We start from the raw sequence: 21,298 nt of genomic DNA on the forward strand, positions 1-21,298 counted from the left end.
AAGGTTACAACCTTATCTTCGGAAGAGACGTCGTAGGTTTCAAGTAGTATTGGATATTGAAAAATTCTGCACTTTGAACAATATTTTTCTTACTATAGCCGAACCTCTTTTCATATCCTCTCAATTATGGGCATCGTCAGTTATTTTACTGTCCAAACAGTAAAATTCATCTGTTACTTTTAGAGCTCCTTTTCCTAATCCAATTTCTTTAGCCGCTTCTGATTTAAATCGGTTACATTCCACTGCCCTTTTTTCACCTTCGTTAATATTCATCTTATAACCTCTTTCCAACACACTATCCATTCCATTCAAGCACGCCTCCAAGTCCTCTGCTGTTTCTAACAGAATTGCAATGTCATCTGCAAACCTAAGAGTTTTTAAGTCTTTTCTCTGAACTTTAATTCATTCCTCAAATTCATTCTTTGTTTCTTTGATTGCTCTCTCAACGTACAGATTGAATATCATCGATGATTGGTTGTAAAACTGTCTTGCTCCTTTCTCAACCACTCCTTCCCTTTCATGTCTCTCGACTCTTGTAACTGTTTGTATATAAGTTGTACGTACATAAACTTACGCTCCATGTGTTTCGTTCTTTTCAAAGAGTGTTTTCTAGGCAACGTTTTCTCTAAATCTACAAAAGCTATAAAATAGGTTTCCCTTTCTTCCGTGTATCTTCCAAGAAACGTTTTAGGGCCTGGAGTGTCTCGCATGTGCCTTCCTTTCTTCGAAATCCAAACTGATCTTCTCCGAGGTAGGTTTATATCTGTTTTTCTATTGTTCTATAAATAACTTGTGCCAGTATTTCGCAAGCATGGCTTTATTAACTGATAGCTCTGTTATATTCAAACCAGTCGGAACGTACCTTCTTTTGATTTGGGATTATTGCATTTTTCTTGAAAACGGAGGATGGATTACCTGCGTCTTCTAGAGAATGTGGACAGATATATGGAAATACAGCTGGAAATGCATGTTTAAACATAAATTCAAATGCCTCCCAAACCTGCAGTTTTTGCTGTTGCATTTGACCAGTAACTGCATTTGCACGATGTTCTAAATATGTTGCAAGTTTCAGCCATGGTTAAAACAGTTTTCCGTCTAGTTGTGTGTACATTATGACGCAGCTCAGTGCATTCGAAGGTGATCAAATTGTTGGTGCTCGTATGGTTGGTGCATACGTAACCAAGGTAACCGAAGCGTTTAGTATTTCAAGAGGCACTACACCGAAGATTTACACCCTGAACAAGGAAAGCGGGAAAATCTCTTCTACTAAGTCAGAACGCGGAAGAAAGTGTGTGTTGAGTGATGGTCACGAACGTACCTTGGAAATGATTGTGTCGAAAAATAAGAAAATAACAGCTGCAAAAGTCACTGCAAAACTTAATGTCGCCTTCGTGAACTTCGTCAGCACCAAAACAACATGACGTTAGCCCCATAATTGTAGGAAAAGATGGAATTCCAAAACGACTCATAAATGAATCAAACGTTCGTAATAGGATACCGTGGTGCCGAAACTATAAAACCTTGACTGTCGAGCAATGGAAGAATGCCATTTGATGTGATCAATCTGATGTCGCATTGTTTCTAACTTCTGGCCAAGTTTATATTCCGAGAGTGAACCATGATGGAGGTTCGATGATGATTTGGGTAGCCATATCATGGTATTCCAAGAGCCTGCGAAGTCATGTTACTGCCAAGGACCATGTGATCATTTTGGCTGTTCACGTCCGTACTATGGTACAATATTTGTTCTCCAATGGTGAAGCTGTGTTCCAAGACGACAGCCCTTCAAATTGTTCAAATGGCTCTGAGCACTATGGGACTTAACTGCTGAGGTCATCAGTCCCCTAGAACTTACAACTTAAACCTAACTAACCTAAGGACATTGCACATATCCATGCCCGAGGGAGGATTCGAACCTGCGACCGCAGGAGTTGCGCGGTTCCCAACTGAGGCGCCTAGAACCTCTCGGCCACCGCGGCCTGCGACAGCCATTCAGCCATTCCCCCCCCCTCCCCTCCCCCCCCCCCCCCCGCTTATCCTTTTCATTCAGCTCAAAGCGTCCAGTACTGGTTTTGTGAGTACGAGGACGAATCATGGCATCTCTCGTGGCCATCTCAGTCATTAGATCTCAGTATTATTGAAATTTTGTGATACACTTTGGGGACAAGGGTGCGTGATCGTTCTCCACCTCCAGTATCGTCGTCATGTGAATTTGTTCCAATTATTTTTCGGGAAAAATGGTATAAGATTCCCTTGAAAACCTTATAAGACCTGGATTTATCCATTCAGAAACGAATGGACCTTGTTTTGAATGCCGACAGTTTTCCTACACCATATTAGCTTGGCGATGTTTTCTATTTTTGGGGTTCCCATATTCTTATTCCCCCTTATCTTGTACATCAGGTGGAATACGTTTGTCATAGCCGATTCTCCCAAGTAACTCAATATTTCTAGGAGAATAATGTCTTCTCCAGAGTCCTTGTTTCGACTTAGGTCCATCAGAGCTCTGTCGAATGCTTCTTGCCGTGTAATATCTCCCAATTCATTTTTCATTCACTTGTTATTTTCTTTCTATCACCTGGTTGTAGTTAATTCCTCAGGTTCTTTCAAATTTAACTGCTTTCCTACTTTGTAATTCATTATTAGACCCCCTCCAGCGTTATCCTTTGTTGATTTTGTATTCATAATCCTATCTTCATATAACCAAACCTTATGGTGCTCATGCTTCACTTCACTAACTCCCACATAAATAACTTCACTTTACCAATTTCCCTTCCAAAATTATCTTGCCAACCTAATCAATTAAGGGACCAAACATTCTACGTTCGCCGGCCGTTGTGGCCGAGCGGTTCTAGGCCCTTCAGTCTGGAACCGCGCGACCTATACAGTCGCAGGTTCGAATCCTGCCTCGGGCATGGATGTGTGTGATGTCCTTAAGTTAGTTAGGTTTAAGTTGCTCTAAGTCTAGGAGACTGATGACCTCAGATGTGAAGTCCCATTGTGCTCAGAGCCTTTTGAACCATTCTGCATTCACACCCATAGCGTACAATTTTTGTTTTCCTTGAGGACAACCTTCTAAACAGTCATCACCCAGAGATCCAAATTTACCTCAATAATATTTTACCCAGGGGGATGCTTTCTTCATTAGTTAACCATACAGTATAGCTGCATGCCCTCGGAAAACATAACGACTGTAATTTTCCTTTGCTTTCAGCCTTTCACAGTATCATCACAGCAAGACTATGTTCGTGATGTTACAAGCCATATCAGTCATCCAGACTCTTGTCCCTACAACTACTGAAAAGACTGCTGGCCCTTTTCAGAAACCAAATATTTGTCTGGTCTCTCAACAAACACTCATTGTGTTTGCACCTACGATAAGACTGTCTGTATCATTGAGGCATGCAAGCCACCCTACCTCGACAAACTCCATGGTTCATGGGATAAATTTCCGTGATCTACGGTTCCAGATTCCTGCTTGTCTATTTAACTCTATAACTTACGAGTATATGATTACTTCCAATTCAGTTTTTTAAAAAAATGTAACCGATTTCATTTTAATAGCATTTGGACTTTGCCAAACGTTTGTAACTTTTCTTTAAATTTTTAATTTTTTTAACGGTGTGTCATGGATGAACACTTCTTTCTCGTCAGAAAATTTTAGTGCACTATTACTTCTGTCATTTTTTCTATCATATCTGAAAGAAGCATGCAAAAAAGTATGTATTGATGCATGTCATAGGTAAGGTGCTCCGAAACAGAAGAACAAAACTAAGAATGGTACAGTTGATAGATATAGTCTTATGCTATGGGTACTTTTTTTTGTGTATGTTTGGAGTCACTCGCAGCTTTTGTTACTGCTTGATGTTGCACTAGGAAGCTTAATCACCTAATTATCAATGACATAAAGTGATTTAGTCAAACAACTAACAGCCTCATGTTGAAAAAGGATTTGGTTTCAAGACATTTCACCCGCTGTGTACTCTAGCATAAAAATATTTTGCAGTTCCTACATTTCGTTATAATGAAGGTAAACCTCTTACAACTTCTGTAGGAGCTGGGAAATTGAAGCAATTCTGAATTTGTTCTCGAGACAATGTGCATGAGGTAAAAACATTAGGGCCTTATCTATTGATTCGTATCTATTTGCGCATATCATTGATTAAAATCTATATTTTACTCGAAATTTTATTGGGTTATACAGTGCAATGACAATAAATAATTGTGGATGAGGATGTAGTTAGTTACATGTTCCGGAAATCTAATTCACCATGAAGGTAACGATGTTTAACGTGAAAACATAACAAAATAGGACACTCTCTAAGAGTGAAAAATATGTATATAGTAAGCTGTCGGTCCTTTAAAGGTTTTCTTTTGGTATAAATGGCTCATTATTTCTATTCAAATATTCGTCTACAGTATAGAAAGAGTTGTTAAAGCGAAACTTCTTTAAACTACATCTGAAAATATATCTGCTATTTGTCTCAAAATTTTAAAAATAAAATAGATGAGCTGTTAGTGTGTTTAGATGATCTCAAAAATAAGAATGACATTGATGTACTGTGTCTATCTGAACACCATGTAACTGTGGGAATGGAAAGCGTCAGTATAAATGGGAATAATTTAGCGTCTTACACTTGCAAATCTAACATGGATAAAGGAGGATTTGGCGCTTAAACAAAACAAGTTGTGAGGCGGCGGGTAAAAGTTAATCATTTGTTTGTTCACCGTTTTTCTCACGCGAGCCTGGCAACTAATTTTGTGGTCAGCCAGAAAGCGAAGTCTGCATGGCCACATTCTGGTCCAGCCCACTGAAAGAAAAGTTTGTATTCTCCTATTTCTTTGCGGGATCGGGACTATGATATTAAATAAAATTGTATTGCGTAAAGTGTCTCACATACGACACTTGGAAATTCACTATTTTCAACTGAAAGCGTGTCTTTCTATTCTGACAGCACATTTAGCAGTTCAGTGGCGACCTGTACGGTACATTTCTACCAGATTGTCTTTCGTCCTGACTAAAATTACTCAATGAAAGTTTGCAATAAATGTTCAAAATTAAAGCTCGCCACAAAAGTGAAAATAAAGTCACCACTTGCCACGCGGAATTGGTAATTCACTCGGACAGCATACTAACAGTTACTCTGGCGAATTCTAAGCGATCCAGGCCGGTCTACAGTCCTCTCGAGTCCACTATACGTTTTTATCGCAAAATACCCAATTTGTCACAGCTCGGCCCTGACGTCATCCGAGGCAGAGGTCGATCCGACGTTTGGCAGACGTTGATCTTGCAGTAGCTAAATGCGAAGTGAATCTTACTACTGCCTCTCGGGCTGCATTTATATAGGTGCCGGGGCGGACGGCCGAGTGAACAACTGCATACAGAAGCAGCCTCCAAACGACCGCCTTCTCGGGCACGTATTTATTAATACTAAAACTGCCAAATTTGGTATAGCTCTATCTCATGGTATGTTGTATCATCCACTTTAACCAACATTCTCTATCATTGAAATCACAGGTACTTAATCTACAACAATTGGTTACATTTTAGTTACAAAATTTGTTTCTACTTAATAATTCAAAAAGTATAAGAGGTAGCTTAACGTGGTCTCTCAGTTATTATTTTAGGGGTGAACTGAAGCATAAAACAAATATTCATGTTTCTAAGTTCATTGTTTAGTGCTTTTCATTTTTCCTAAAAACGGTGAATCCTGTGGTAATTTTTATTTTATGGTTTTGTAGATCTGCACCACTTATTTATGAGGTCTACCTGCACATTCTGACCAAATTCTGGCTTCCTAGCATCATTATTTAGGGCCACTTATTTTTCTCTTAAAATGGCATTTTTACGTAAACTCTAAAGTCTAGAACATAAAGACTCTGTATTTGGAACATTATAACACTGAACTGTAATTTAACAGAGTTTTAAACATAAATTTTGATTTTTAATTTCATACTTAATTGTGGTGCAATACTTATGTGTTACGCACAGACGCGCTAAGGTGACGTAGCGCTACTAGCAGTGAACTGGGGTAAGTCCCGGCACTCTTGCTCACCTCTGTATCTCCCACATGATACAGCGCTTGGCCTGCTTCAGAGGGTGTAAATACAAAACTGTAGAATTAAGCAAATTTCCAGTGGATAAACGCTTTGAAGTTTGTGAATGTGAACTACAGTTAGCTAATGCAGTGTTGATATTAGCAACAGTATCTGGGTCCCCATTGGGAGATAGGGAGCTTCCTTAAAAAAGCTTGATTCCCTATTATGCAATCCGTCAGACGAAAAGAAGAAGTTAATAATCTGTGGCGATTTCAATGTAAACTTTCTAAGCAGTTCTGATAGTAAAAGTGAACTAGAAGTGTTATTAATGATATATAAATTAGAATCAGTGATCAATATCCCATCACGTATCGCTCAAGACAGTAGCACTCTAATAGATAATTTATTTGTGCAGCAAGAGGACGTAAAACTAACATATACTTTCGCTGTGATAAATGGATTATCAGACTATGATGCACAACTGATTAACTTGAAAAACTTAGCAGGGTGTACAGTTGGAGCAAAAACCATTAAGTAAAAGTGTAAGGCTTGTCAACCCAGTATCTGCATAGCACTTCAGAGAAAGCTTAAGAAATGTTAAATGGGGAGATGTATATAATGAGCCAAATGCCAATGATAAATGCAACATATTTCTTGATAAAAAGTTACTAAGTTACTAAAATGAAAATTACTAAATGTAATGCCAAACAGTTTTCAAAGAAACCTTGGACAACTACAGGTACTAAAGTGCCTTCAGAAAGGAAAAGAAAATTGTATGAGGCAGTAAGAATTAGTAAAGACCCAGAAGTAATTTTACACTATAAAATTTATTATAACATACTGAGAAAAGTTGTCAGAAAAACAAAAATTTGTATATTAGAGATGAAATTAACAACTTGGGTAACAAAATCATATTAGTATAGAAGGTTGTACGAAGAGAGACAGGAAAAGTAACTACTTGGGTAGGTAGTCAAAGAGAATGAGACCATCTTCACCAAGAGCACACAAGTAGCTAATATATTTAACAACCATTTCTTAAGTGTAGGTGAAAAAATTAGTGAGAAAATTTCAAAAGAAAAAGCTAAGCAGTACATGGAAGAGTCAGATTTGAGAAATCCTAATCAGATTATTTGTCATCTAACAATCTCTTGTGCAATAAGGAAAATCATTAAATCTTTGAAAAATAAATGTTCTGTTGGAGTAGGTGACATCCCCAACAAGATGTTAAACCAATGTGGAGCAGTTAAAGCTGATGTTCTGAGTTACATCTGCAATGCAGCACTAACTGAAGATATTTGCCCAAACAGGTTAAAATATGCTATTGTCAATCCTCTCTACAAAAAAGGGGACACCAAAGATGTCAATAAATACCAGTCAGTATCCTCGTTTACAACATTTTCAACAATTGTCGAGAAAGTAACGCACTCAAGAGTGGTTGGCCATCTCAGCAGTAATGGGATACTTAATAAATCACAGTTTGAATTTCAAACATGCTGTTCCACTGAAACAGCAACATACAACTTCACTGCCTACGTAATAGAGTCTTCAAATAGTAAAATGTCACCAACAGGAATTTTGTGTAACTTATCTGAAGTGTTTGACTGTGTGAACCATGAAATTATGATATAGACATTACAATCCTATGGTATAATGGAACAAAATATGAGTGGTTTAAGTCGTACCGACAGAACAAGAATCAAAAAGCTTCTTTATATGGGTTGAGTGATTTAAGGAAGTTTCTCACTTCATCTAACTGGGATGAAATTAAGTTAGGTGTTCCACAGGGTTCGATCATGAGTGCCCTTCTGTTCTCAGTATATATGAATGACCTCTCTTCTTATCTGAAAGAAGAAGCTACACTGACACTGTATGCTGATGATACAAGTTACTAATCCAGTAAAAGAAATCCCAATAGAAAATGATAGAAATAATGTCTTTGGAAAAGTTATTTATGGGTTTTCTGCGGATCAGCTTGCCCTGAACTTTAAAAAAACACAGTACATCCAATTTTCTACTGCAAGGAGTACAGTTCCGTCAATAAATATAACACATCAACAGAAGCCAGTAGCCACGGTAGAGCATCCTAAGTTTTTGGGTGTACATATATATGAGAATCTTAATTGGAAAATTTATATTTTGAATCTCCTAAAGCTACTAGGTTCAGCAACTTTTGCAATCGAGGATGTAGAAGTTAGCAAGTTAACATATTTTGTATACTTTCACTCTCTTATGTCATATGGTATAACATTTTGGGGTAACTCAACATTTAGGGAAAAAGTATTCACTGCTCAAAGAAAGTGGTTATAATAATGTATGGGGCTCATAATCGCACCTCTTGAACGCATCTCTTTAAAAGGTTAAGAATTCATACAACAGCCTCACAGTAGATTTATTTAGTGATTAAATTTGTTCTCAACAACATGGACCAGCTTAAAACAACAGTGACATTCATGATTACAATACCAGAAGAAAGAAAGCTTTACACTATCCTCTACTTAACCTATCTTTGGCAAAGAAATGCCAAAATGGTAGAATATGCTGTTCTAAAACTTTTCGATAAATTATTAGATGAAATAAAATGTCTGATAGACAGCCATAACAGTTTTCAAAATAAATTCAAATAATATCTTCTATAACATGTACGAATTCTGGAATAAGAATAAATAAATCTGTTGGTATAATATATGCATTTTGTGCCATTTAAGGATATGGGGTAGGTAATAAAAAATATTCACGTGTGGATTTCTTATGCACTTGACATGTTCCACATCATAATGGTTACCATGTGATTAATTGTGGAACATAGAACTTACTAACTACCCATGGGAATTAAATGTCTAGGAGTCTTGTAGTTGCACATTTCACCCCTTTATGTGCCAAAGCTAGATGCATAAAGGGTAATGCAGATCAGTTTTCCTTCTCGTGTTGTGCCTGGGGTATCTCCATTAGTAACAAATGAAGTTGAATATTTGGTAACAAATTTTATATGTGAGTTCATGTACAGTGAGGCAGTGGTTAATATTCCCAAGTAATTGTAATTACTTTCTTTTGTGTAACGAACACTTTTCGTCAAAGTGAGGAGTTTCCTCAAATATTCACCCTATAAGGCATTGCATGAATGTATGCAAAATATATTGACTTACTACATATATATTCCCAACATTGGAAATTATTCGTAAAGAAAAAGTAGCCAAACCTGAACTTTTGCTGCTCTACTATATATTTTTCCCAAATTAAGTTATCTTCAATTTGTACAGCTAATAACCAAGAGATTTTTACTTTGCGTATTATTTGTTGTGTATGTAATGATCAATAGGAAGTGTAATGGCTCTGACGCTGTAGAATTGGATGATCTGTATTTTTTCAAAGTTAAATTTAGTCTATTTGTGCAAACCCAAAATTTTCTCTGTTGTTGTCTCATTGCTCGGCGTCACAACTATGCTTGTATGACCTGAAAACGCAACAGATAATGCCGTCTGATTTCAACAAAATGACAGATCATGAATGCAAAGTCAGAACAGTAGTACGCCAATCATCTATCGCATGGACTTCCCACCGTATTTCATCCTCACACTGATGAAGTGACGTCTCTTCTTTGTATTTCTCGAGCAGACGAGGGTAGCTTTTGCATTCTATTACTTCACCAAGAAAGAAACCAGGCATGTTCTGAACTACATATTCCATAAAGTCTGAATTTATCTAATCGAAATTATAACTGACGTTATGAAATGCCTTCCCAAGTGATGATATTTTATCATTTAAACATTTCATTATATGCTAATAAATGTACAAATATGTACCTCAGTACGGACGCAGGAGGAGCTGGCCACTGTTCGCGAACAGCTGAGCGTGTTGATGGCCGCGGTCAGCCGTCTTCAGGCTGCTGCCTCGGAGTGTAGCGGCAGTGGGGAGTCTGGTGCGTCGCAGGGTACACCCCAGGTGTTACATGCTTCACCCACTGTCCCTGCTGTCGAGACATCTTCGCGTGTACTGGGCGCGGTTGGGCCACCCTCTCCCCAAGGAGAGTGGCGGGTTCAGCGGCGTTCGCGGCGCACGAGGAGGAGGGTCAATGTGGAGGCTGGCCGTGTGGCATCGCCCGCTCTGCCTGTGAGTGGACATGTGGCTGTTCCTTCAGCAAGGTCCGAGCAGGCACGCGGGGGGAGGGGTTTATTAGTAATTGGGAGCTCCAACGTTAGGCGGGTGATGGAGCCCCTTAGGGAAATAGCGGGAAGGTCGGGGAAGAAGGCCAGTGTTCACTCTGTCTGCTTGCCGGGGGGTCTCATCCGAGATGTGGAGGAGGCCCTACCGGCGGCGATAGAGAGCACTGGGTGCACCCGACTGCAAATTGTTGCTCATGTCGGCACCAATGACTCCTGCCGTCTGGGTTCAGAGGTCATCCTCAGTTCGTACAGGCGGTTGGCGGAATTGATGAAGGCGGAAAGCCTCGTTCGCGGGGTGAAATCAGAGCTAACTATTTGTAGTATCGTTCCCAGAACCGATCGCGGTCCTCTGGTTTGGAGTCGAGTGGAAGGCTTAAACCAGAGTCTCAGACGATTCTGCGGAGATCTGGGGTGCAAATTTCTCGACCTCCGCTATCGGGTGGAGAAATGTAGGGTCCCCCTGAATAGGTTAGGCGTGCACTACACACCGGAAGCGGCTACAAGGGTAGCGGAGCACGTGTGGAATGCACATGGGTTTTTTTTTTAGGTTAGATACTTCCCTCCCTAGGCCCGACAAGACGCCTCCTGAGACGCGGCAAGGTAGGAGTAGGCAAAATGCAACAGGGAATAACAATATTAATGTGCTAATAGTAAACTGCAGGAGCGTCTACAGAAAGGTCCCAGAACTGCTCTCATTAATAAACGGTCACAACGCCCATAGAGTACTAGGGACGGAAAGTTGGCTGAAACCAGACGTAAACAGTAATGAAATCCTAAACTCAGATTGGAATGTATACCGCAGAGACAGGCTGGACAGTGAAGGGGGAGGCGTGTTTATAGCGATAAGAAGTGCAATAGTATCGAAGGAAATTGACGGAGATCCGAAATGTGAAATGATTTGGGTGAAGGTCACGGTTAAAGCAGGCTCAGACATGGTAATTGGATGTCTCTATAGGCCCCCTGGCTCAGCAGCTGTTGTGGCTGAGCACCTGAAGGATAATTTGGAAAATATTTCGAGTAGATTTCCCCACCATGTTATAGTTCTGTGTGGAGATTTTAATTTGCCGGATATAGACTGGGAGACTCAGACGTTCATAACGGGTGGCAGGGACAAAGAATCCAGTGAAATTTATTTAAGTGCTTTATCTGAAAACTACCTTGAGCAGTTAAACAGAGAACCGACTCGTGGCGATAACATATTAGACCTTCTGGTGACAAACAGACCCGAACTATTTGAAAAAGTTAACGCAGAACAGGGAATCAGCAATCATAAAGCGGTTACGGCATCGATGATTTCAGCCCTATATAGGAATATTAAAAAGGGTAGGAAGATTTTTCTGTTTAGAAAAAGTGACAAAAAGCTGATTTCAGAGTACCTGTTGGCTCAACACAAAAGTTTTGTCTCAAGTACAGATAGTGTTGAGGATCAGTGGACAAAGTTCAAAACCGTCGTACATAATGCGTTACATGAGTATGTGCCAAGCAAGATCGTAAGAGATGGAAAAGAGCCACCGTGGTACAACAACCGAGTTAGAAAACTGCTGCGGAAGCAAAGGGAACTTCACAGCAAACATAAACATAGCCAAAGCCTTGCAGACAAACAAAAATTACGCGAAGCGAAATGTAGTGTGAGGAGGGTTATGCGAGAGGCGTTCAATGAATTCGAAAGTAAAGTTCTGTGTACTGACTTGGCAGAAAATCCTAAGAAATTTTGGTCTTATGTCAAAGCGGTAGGTGGGTCAAAACAAAATGTCCAGACACTCTGTGACCAAAATGGTACTGAAACAGAGGATGACAGACCAAAGGCCGAAATACTAAATGTCTTTTTCCAAAGTTGTTTCACAGAGGAAGATTGCACTGTAGTTCCTTCTCTAGATTGTCGCACAGATGACAAAATGGTAGATATCGAAATAGACGACAGAGGGATAGAGAAACAATTAAAATCGCTCAAAAGAGGAAAGGCCTCTGGACCTGATGGGATACCAGTTCAATTTTACACAGAGTACGCGAAGGAACTTGCCCCCCTTCTTGCAGCGGTGTACCGTAGGTCTCTAGAAGGGACGTCGAGCAGATGTGCAGAACTATAGACCTATATCTCTAACGTCGATCAGTTGTAGAATTTTGGAACACGTATTGTGTTCGAGTATAATGACTTTTCTGGAGACAAGAAATCTACTCTGTAGGAATCAGCATGGGTTTCGAAAAAGACGGTCATGCGAACCCAGCTCGCGCTATTCGTCCACGAGACTCAGAGGGCCATAGACACGGTTTCACAGGTAGATGCCGTGTTTCTTGACTTCCGCAAGGCGTTCGATACAGTTCCCCACAGTCGTTTAATGAACAAAGTAAGAGCATATGGACTATCAGACCAATTGTGTGATTGTATTGAGGAGTTCCTAGATAACAGGACGCAGCATGTCATTCTCAATGGAGAGAAGTCTTCCGAAGTAAGAGTGATTTCAGGCGTGCCGCAGGGGAGTGTCATAGGACCGTTGCTATTCACAATATACATAAATGACCTTGTGGATGACATCGGAAGTTCACTGAGGCTTTTTGCGGATGATGCTGTGGTGTATCGAGAGGTTGTAACAATGGAAAATTGTACTGAAATGCAGGAGGATCTGCAGCGAATTGACACATGGTGCAGGGAATGGCAATTGAATCTCAATGTAGACAAGTGTAATGTGCTGCGAATACACAGAAAGATAGATCCTTTATCATTTAGCTTCAAAATAGCAGGTCAGCAACTGGAAGCAGTTAATACCATAAATTATCTGGGAGTACGCATTAGGAGTGATTTAAAATGGAATGATCATATAATGTTGATCGTCGGTAAAGCAGATGCCAGACTCAGATTCATTGGAAGAATCCTAAGGAAATGCAATCCGAAAACATAGGAAGTAGGTTACAGTACGCTTGTTCGCCCACTGCTTGAATACTGCTCAGCAGTGTGGGATCCGTACCAGATAGGGTTGATAGAAGATATAGAGAAGATCCAACGGAGAGCAGCGCGCTTCGTTACAGGATCATTTAGTAATCGCGAAAGCGTTACGGAGATGATAGATGAACTCCAGTGGAAGTCTCTGCAGGAGAGACACTCAGTAGCTCGGTACCGGCTTTTGTCAAAGTTTCGAGAACATACCTTCACCGAAGAGTCAAGCAGTATATTGCTCCCTCCTACGTATATCTCGCGAAGAGACCATGAGGATAAAATCAGAGAGATTAGAGCCCACACAGAGGCATACCGACAATCCTTCTTTCCACGAACAATACGAGACTGGAATAGAAGGGAGAACCGATAGAGGTACTCAAGGTACCCTCCGCCACACACCGTCAGGTGGCTTGCGGAGTATGGATGTAAATGTAGATGTAGATGTAGATGTAGCGTGGCCATTTAGAAATTTAATCTGAAGTCGGTTATCTATCACATTACTGCACCTTTAACTTGTGTGACAACCCTGCAGGACATTACCTACGCAAATATTTTAGAAAATGATGTAAGCAGTAACACTGGGTGGTAGTTACTGACATTTGTAGAATCACCTCTCTTTTATAAAGAACTACCAACGGCATAATTTAATCTGTCCTGAAAAATATTCTGAATTAATGGTGCGCTCACAAAGTGACTATGAAGATTATGTATTATTGGAGACGATATTCACCTCACACAAAGTTTTAGTGTTTAAGGCTACGTCCATCTTCTTTATTGCTGAAAACCTACTCAGAATTTACTAAATGAGTATTGATGGATTCCGTAGAAATTAAAACAAAGCACCGTCGAAACTCTTATCGTCAGTGTAAGGTGAACATTCACACGGAATATATATTGAACGCAATACAGGAACGATCATAAGAATGGTCCTTCATGACTTTCCCAGAAACCAACGTCGACCTAATCTTACCTCCTAGGGCCCACATATTCTTCCACTGCCATCGCTCCTGTATCCCGCTGAAACATCCAAAAATCGGATTGAGATAAATTCTGAAAAGCGTAGAGAGGGCGGTAAAGAGCACATTACTGATTGTAACAAAGAGGTTAACCAGCTATATAACAAATTTTAGTAAAGTAGAGAACAAGAAACCACTACGAATTAGATGAGTTCTTTGAATGAACAAAGTTCTTTGAATGAACAGAGGAGGGAAAAATAGCACAAAGAAACCAGGGATCTCGAATTCACACATTCCAATATAGAAGCTTGGATACTGATTCGGAACCGGGAAGAAGCGACTGACCAGAACGCGAGGAACTCAACAGTCTCATGCGACACAATCACTAGTCACCGAGTGAGAGTTTCCATGGTTCAAGCAAATAAAACAAATGTTTGGCAAACAAAGAAAGAACTTGCTGGGGTTAGGAAATCTCTTCAATCTAACCCAGAATTTCCTATTCCATTTACGATCACTGTACAGGATACAGCCCATACCCTTACGAAATTTAGATAAGCAGCAGGTTCATATGGTTTTTGTTGCACAGCGGTCTCACAAAGTGAAAGTAACTAGTTTTCCTTTACGTCGAAATTCTTCACACAGCAACATTTAAGAGAGCTACAGTTATTGCTATCGACAAACCAGGCAAAGAAGTAAGAGCTGCGCAACACATCCACCTAGTATCGCTATTTATTTGTGAATACGAACTCTTGAAAGGAATGAACTTAGACCGAACAAAAGAGCAAATCAACTGTGTCGTGTCACTTGAACATGCTGGGCTTATAGCTGGTAGAAACTGTTGTGGGTAAGTACCCTCCTTGACCACTCACATGGAATTTGACTACCAGCTGGGGAGGTTCTCGTTGATCTATTGGGAGGTTATGATACGGTGTGACACGTGGGCCTAATATCGAAATACACTCCCGGAAATTGAAATAAGAACACCGTGAATTCATTGTCCCAGGAAGGGGAAACTTTATTGACACATTCCTGGGGTCAGATACATCACATGATCACACTGACAGAACCACAGGCACATAGACTCAGGCAACAGAGCATGCACAATGTCGGCACTAGTACAGTGTATATCCACCATTCGCAGCAATGCAGGCTGCTATTCTCCCATGGAGACGATCGTAGAGATGATGGATGTAGTCCTGGGGAACGGCTTGCCATGCCATTTCCACCTGGCGCCTCAGTTGGACCAGCGTTCGTGCTAGACGTGCAGACCGCGTGAGACGACGATTCATCCAGTCCCAAACATGCTCAATGGGGGACAGATCCGGAGATCTTGCTGGCCAGGGTAGCTGACTTACACCTTCTAGAGCACGTTGGGTGGCACGGGATACATGCGGACGTGCATTGTCCTGTTGGAACAGCAAGTTCCCTTGCCGGTCTAGGAATGGTAGAACGATGGGTTCGATGACGGTTTGGATGTACCGTGCACTATTCAGTGTCCCCTCGATGATCACCAGTGGTGTACGGCCAGTGTAGGAGATCGCTCCCCACACCATGATGCCGGGTGTTGGCCCTGTGTGCCTCGGTCGTATGCAGTCCTGATTGTAGCGCTCACCTGCACGGCGCCAAACACGCATACGACCATCATTGGCACCAAGGCAGAAGCGACTCTCATCGCTGAAGACGACACGTCTCCATTCGTCCCTCCATTCACGCCTGTCGCGACACCACTGGAGGCGGGCTGCACGATGTTGGGGCGTGAGCGGAAGACGGCCTAACGGTGTGCGGGACCGTAGCCCAGCTTCATGGAGACGGTTGCGAATGGTCCTCGCCGATACCCCAGGAGCAACAGTGTCCCTAATTTGCTGGGAAGTGGCGGTGCGGTCCCCTACGGCACTGCGTAGGATCCTACGGTCTTGGCGTGCATCCGTGCGTCGCTGCGGTCCGGTCCCAGGTCGACGGGCACGTGCACCTTCCGCCGACCACAGGCGACAACATCGATGTACTGTGGAGACCTCACGCCCCACGTGTTGAGCAATTAGGCGGTACGTCCACCCGGCCTCCCGCATGCCCACTATACGCCCTCGCTCAAAGTCCGTCAACTGCACATACGGTTCACGTCCACGCTGTCGCGGCATGCTACCAGTGTTAAAGACTGCGATGGAGCTCCGTATGCCACGCAAACTGGCTGACACTGACGGCGGCGGTGCACAAATGCTGCGCAGCTAGCGCCATTCGACGGCCAACACCGCGGTTCCTGGTGTGTCCACTGTGCCGTGCGTGTGATCATTGCTTGTACAGCCCTCTCGCAGTGTCCGGAGCAAGTATGGTGGGTCTGACACACCGGTGTCAATGTGTTCTTTTTTCCATTTCCAGGAGTGTATCTCGGAGTAGTGCCTTGTAAGTCTGTAGGTAACCTCTTAAGCAACACTTTGAGCAGTCGGCAGTTTAAAGTACCGCAAGGTTGAAAGAAGGGTGGATGAGTACTCGGTGCTCTCCACCTTCAAGATTCTGTTATAGCTGTGGTGTTTCCCAGTCTCTACACGGCAGACCTCCCGGACATTCCAGTTTGCAGATGGCCTTGCAATTTCATATCAGAATTAAAATCTTTCTGAACACTTAATAAGCAGTCTCGTTAATCTTCCTGAATATTTTAAGATATGTCGACTAGACGTATTGTTTTTACAAGACAAGCATGTCTAACAGACCACAGTTCTGCCCTCTCGGCATTGTCAAATATAAAGACAATCCAAAATAATTTGATGTCGTATTATGAAATAAACAGGGGCCTGCAGGAACTACACTACTGGTCATTAAAATTGCTACACCACGAAGATGACGTGCTACAGACGCGAAATTTAGCCGACAGGAAGAAGATGCTGTGAAATACAAATGATTAGCTTCTCAGGGCATTCACACAAGGTTGGCGCCGGTGACGACACCTACAACGTGTTGACATGAGAAAAGTTTCCAACCGATTTCTCATACACAAATAGCAGTTGGTCGCCGTTGGCTGGTGAAACGTTGTTGTGATGCCTCGAGGAGAAATGAGTACCATCATGTTTCCGACTTTGATAAAGGTCGGATTGTAGCCTCTCGCGATTGCGGTTTATCGTATCGTAACATTGCTGCTCGCGTTGGTCGAGATCCAATGACTGTTGGCAGAATATGGAATAGGTGGGTTCAGGAGGGTAATACGGAATGCCGTGATAGATCCCAACGGCCTCGTATCACTAGCAGTGGAGATGACAGGCATCTTCATGGCTGTAACGGATCGTGTAGCCACGTCTCGATCCCTGAGTCAACAGATGGGGACGTTTGCAAGACAACAACCATCTGCACGAACAGTTCGACGACGTTTGCAGCAGCATGGACTATCAGCTCGGAGACCATGGCTGCGGTTACCCTTGACGCTGCATCAAAGACAGGTGCGACTGGGATGGTGTACTCAACGACGAACTTGGGTGCACGAATGGCAAAACGTAATTTTTTCCGATGAATCCAGGCTCTGTTTACAGCATTATAATGGTCACATCCGTGTTTGGTGACATCGCGGTGAACGCACATTCGAAGCGTGTATTCGTCATCGCCATACTGGCGTATCACCTGGCGTGATGGTAAGAGGTGCCGTTGGTTACACGCCTCGGTCACCTCTTGTTGACATTGACGGTACTTTGCACAGTGGACGTTACATTTCAAGTGTGTTACGACCCATGGCTCTACCCTTCATTCGATCCCTGCGAAACCCTACATTTCAGTAGGATAATGCACGACCGCATGTTGTAGGTCCTGTATGGGCCTTTCTGGATACAGAAAATGTTCGACAGCTGCCCTGGCCAGCACATTCTCCAGATCTCTCACCAATTGAAAACGTGTGGTCAGTGGTGGCCGAGCACCTGGCTCATCACAATACGCCAATCACTACTGTTGATGAACTGTGGTATCGTGTTGAAGCTGCATGGGCAGCTGTACCTGTATACGCCATCCAAGCTCTGTTTGACTCAATGGCCAGGCGTATCAAGGCCGTTACTACGGCCGGAGGTGGTTGTTCTAGGTACTGATTTCTCAGGATCTATGCACCCAAATTGCGTGAACATGTAATCACATGCCAATTCTAGTATAATATATTTGTGCAATGAATACCCGTTTATCATTTGCATTTGTTCTTGGTGTAGCAATTTTAATGGGCAGTAGTGTATATTACTTCCATGTATATCAGGTTCAGCTTGTTATATGTTCACGATAGCAGTTTTTGCTAGATTACAACGTAAATTATCATATACTGGTTGAAACTGAGCTCCACCAGAAAAATTTCGGAGGTCGATCAGTAATATTTCCTGGGTATTTCTATCTATCAGTGGCTCGTTTCAGAGTGATTGCATTGGTTTGATTCCTTACACCCTTCGGGCGAGATGGCGTACTGGTGAGACACCGGAATCGTATTCAGGAGTTCAAATCGCCACCCGACCAGCCAGATCTGGATTTTCCGTGATTTCCCTGAGTCGGTTAAGGTGAATGCTGGGATGGAACCTTGAAAAGGGCAGCAACAATTTTCCATCCATTTCCAACATGAACGACTGCTCCGTCTCTAATGAATTCGACGTCGACGGCATGTTAAACCCGTATCATCTTTTCTTTCTTTGTCACATGCTTGTATATATTAGTGTCTGTATTACGCTGAAAATATCTGTACTACAGTGCAAACGTCAAGGATATGTGGTGTATATTTTGTTGCAATTAACAAACTGTGGTATATGAAGAGCGTGGTTTACAAGACTCTCGTGGACACTCACGTGGACCTGATTGCTAAGGTCTTCGCAGCCGTCGAAGTAAAACTCCTGAGGTTCTTGAGCGTGTATGACAGTGAATGGTGCATCAGTATACACACATTCATGCTCATGGTGGTCGACGTTTAAACAATACCTACAAGGGAAGAGATCTTCCTCTTGCTATGAACTGTACTGTGCACTGACAGAATGTGTTGAACGCACTGTGATAAATATGTTTCTCCTGTAGGGTTTTTGCATTACACTGTACACTGAGGTGACAAAAAGCAAGGGACAGTGATATGCACATACACCAACAGTGGTAGTATCGCGTAACGGGGTATGAAAGGGCAATGAATTGATGGAGCTATCATTTGTAGGTGATTCAAGTGAAAAGGTTTCCGACGTGATTACGACCGCACGACGGAAATTGACAAACTTTAAACTGGAAGTGATAGGGGACATTTCATTTCGGAAATCGTTAGGGAATTGAATATTCCGAGATCCACAGTGTGAAAAGTAAGCCGTGAATGCTAAATTTCATGCATTACCTCTCACTACCGACAACGCAACGCAGTGGCCGTCGGATTTCACTGAAATACGTAGAACATCAGCGTTTACGTAGAGTTGTCAGTGCTAGGAGAGAAGTAACACTGCGTAAAATCCACGTCCCACATTGATTTCTGTGGTTAACATATCCGTTTGGACAGTGCGGCGAAACGTGCCGTTAATGGGCTATTGCCTTTGCTAACAGCACGACATCGCCTGCAGCGCCTCTCCTGGGCTCGTGACCACATCACTTGGACCCTAGAACGATTGAAAAATCGTGGCCTAAGCAGTTCAGCACCTGTTTCAGTTGGTAATAGCTGATGGCAGCTTTCAAGTGTGGAACAGATCCCACGAAGCAGTGGATCCATATTGTCAACAAGGCACTGTGGAAGCTGGTGCTGGTCCATAATGGTATGCGCTGTGTTTACATGACATGGCCGTGGTCCTCGGTTTCTGATGGACCGATTACTTGACTGAAAATGGTTGTGTCTGTCTACTTGAAGACCATCTGCAGCCAATCAAGGTTTTCATGTACCCAAAATATGACAGAATTTTTGTAGATGACAATTTGCCATGTCATCGGACCTCAACTGTTCGTGATTTATTTGAAGAATACTGTGGACAATCCTAGGGAATGATTGGGCCACGCACCGAACATTTCTGGGACACAACTGAGAACTCAGTTCGTGCACGAAATCCTACACCCGCAACACTTCCGCAATTATGGACAGCAGTAGAGGCAGCATGGTTCAATATCTATGCAGGGATTTCAGACGACTTGTTGACTCCATGCCACGTCAAGTTCATGTACTACACCGGGCAAAAGACAGTCCGAACAATATTAGGCGGTACACCTTGACATTCGTCACGTCAGTGTGTTCTGTATAGGACGTTTCGGTGTTTGCTTTATACATGGTTTCACATTGTTATGACGGTATTTACACAGAAAATCAGGTAATTGTGGTGACAAACAGATAAAATCAGACATTTGCAGTTACTCTGGAACACGTTACCGGCGATCACGGGTCACGAGCACCAAAATAATCAGAACCTTTCCCTGAACAGGCTCTGGAATTTTATCGGTCGAGTTGAGGTTCATCATGCATTAAGAAATTAACTTACGTGCATATAAAGAACAAACGGCTTCCTTGTTTCAGATTTCCTACGACATGGGAGGCAGCGCATTACTGTGGGTGTTGAGCAACGAGCTGACCCCCGCGTCCGTCCGAGGATTCTCCAACTCCTGCGTCGGCATCCTGTTGTCGGTGCTGTCGTTCGGCATCACCAAACTGTTCCAACTGGTCGAAGACTCCTTCGGAACCTACGTCCCCTTTTGGTTTTTCTCCATATCTTGCTTTCTCGGGGTCATCTTTACGTGGTTCTTCATCCCAGAGACTAAGGGCCGTTCACTGGAGGACATCACTGCCGAGATGAGCGCTAAAGCGGAAGGGCTCCATCGTGAGTCCTTAACGCGGAAGACGAGCCTCAAGGATGTTAGCGCTCTGCAGTAATTTTTACGAGATGTACCTGTAAGATACGGAACCCGAGGCAAGAATCTTGAATGACCTATCCAAACAGAATCACTTCTGTTTAGAAGGAATGTCTAATAATATGTACCCAAATTCAACTCTAGCTTTATTTTGAGATTTCTTTAAGATCTGAGTAAAGTGACGGATTATCGTGCTGAAGGGCTAAGTGCCAGTTTTGCATGAAGTGGGTTTTCTACTTCGTTAGATGGAATGTGAAGATAAACTGCCTATTGGCTTCTGTCTCGGGTTCCTCGGCCGACGTTCATCTAATGATTTTTCTGACGTTTCGCCAGCACGAGTGGCTGGCATTGTCAAAGCTTCACCCTCCATTGCCGGTGGTGAACTGGAGCCGGGCTCGCGGGCGCAGACT

The 21,298-nt window shown here is 42.5% G+C and overlaps 1 protein-coding gene across 1 annotated transcript in view; it reads left to right on the forward strand.

Moving 5' to 3' along the window:
• LOC124795834 (facilitated trehalose transporter Tret1-like) overlaps positions 1 to 20,910 on the forward strand; it is an 89,566-nt gene extending 68,656 nt beyond the window's left edge. Inside the window, exon 5 of the mRNA XM_047259917.1 lies at positions 20,557 to 20,910. Within this exon, the coding sequence (XP_047115873.1) occupies positions 20,557 to 20,910 (354 nt within the window). The remainder of the gene's footprint in view (positions 1 to 20,556) is intronic.
• The last annotated feature ends 388 nt before the right edge of the window (positions 20,911 to 21,298 follow it).

Source organism: Schistocerca piceifrons, chromosome 4 (assembly GCF_021461385.2).
Source record: "Schistocerca piceifrons isolate TAMUIC-IGC-003096 chromosome 4, iqSchPice1.1, whole genome shotgun sequence".
NCBI classification, from domain to species: Eukaryota; Metazoa; Arthropoda; class Insecta; order Orthoptera; family Acrididae; genus Schistocerca; species Schistocerca piceifrons.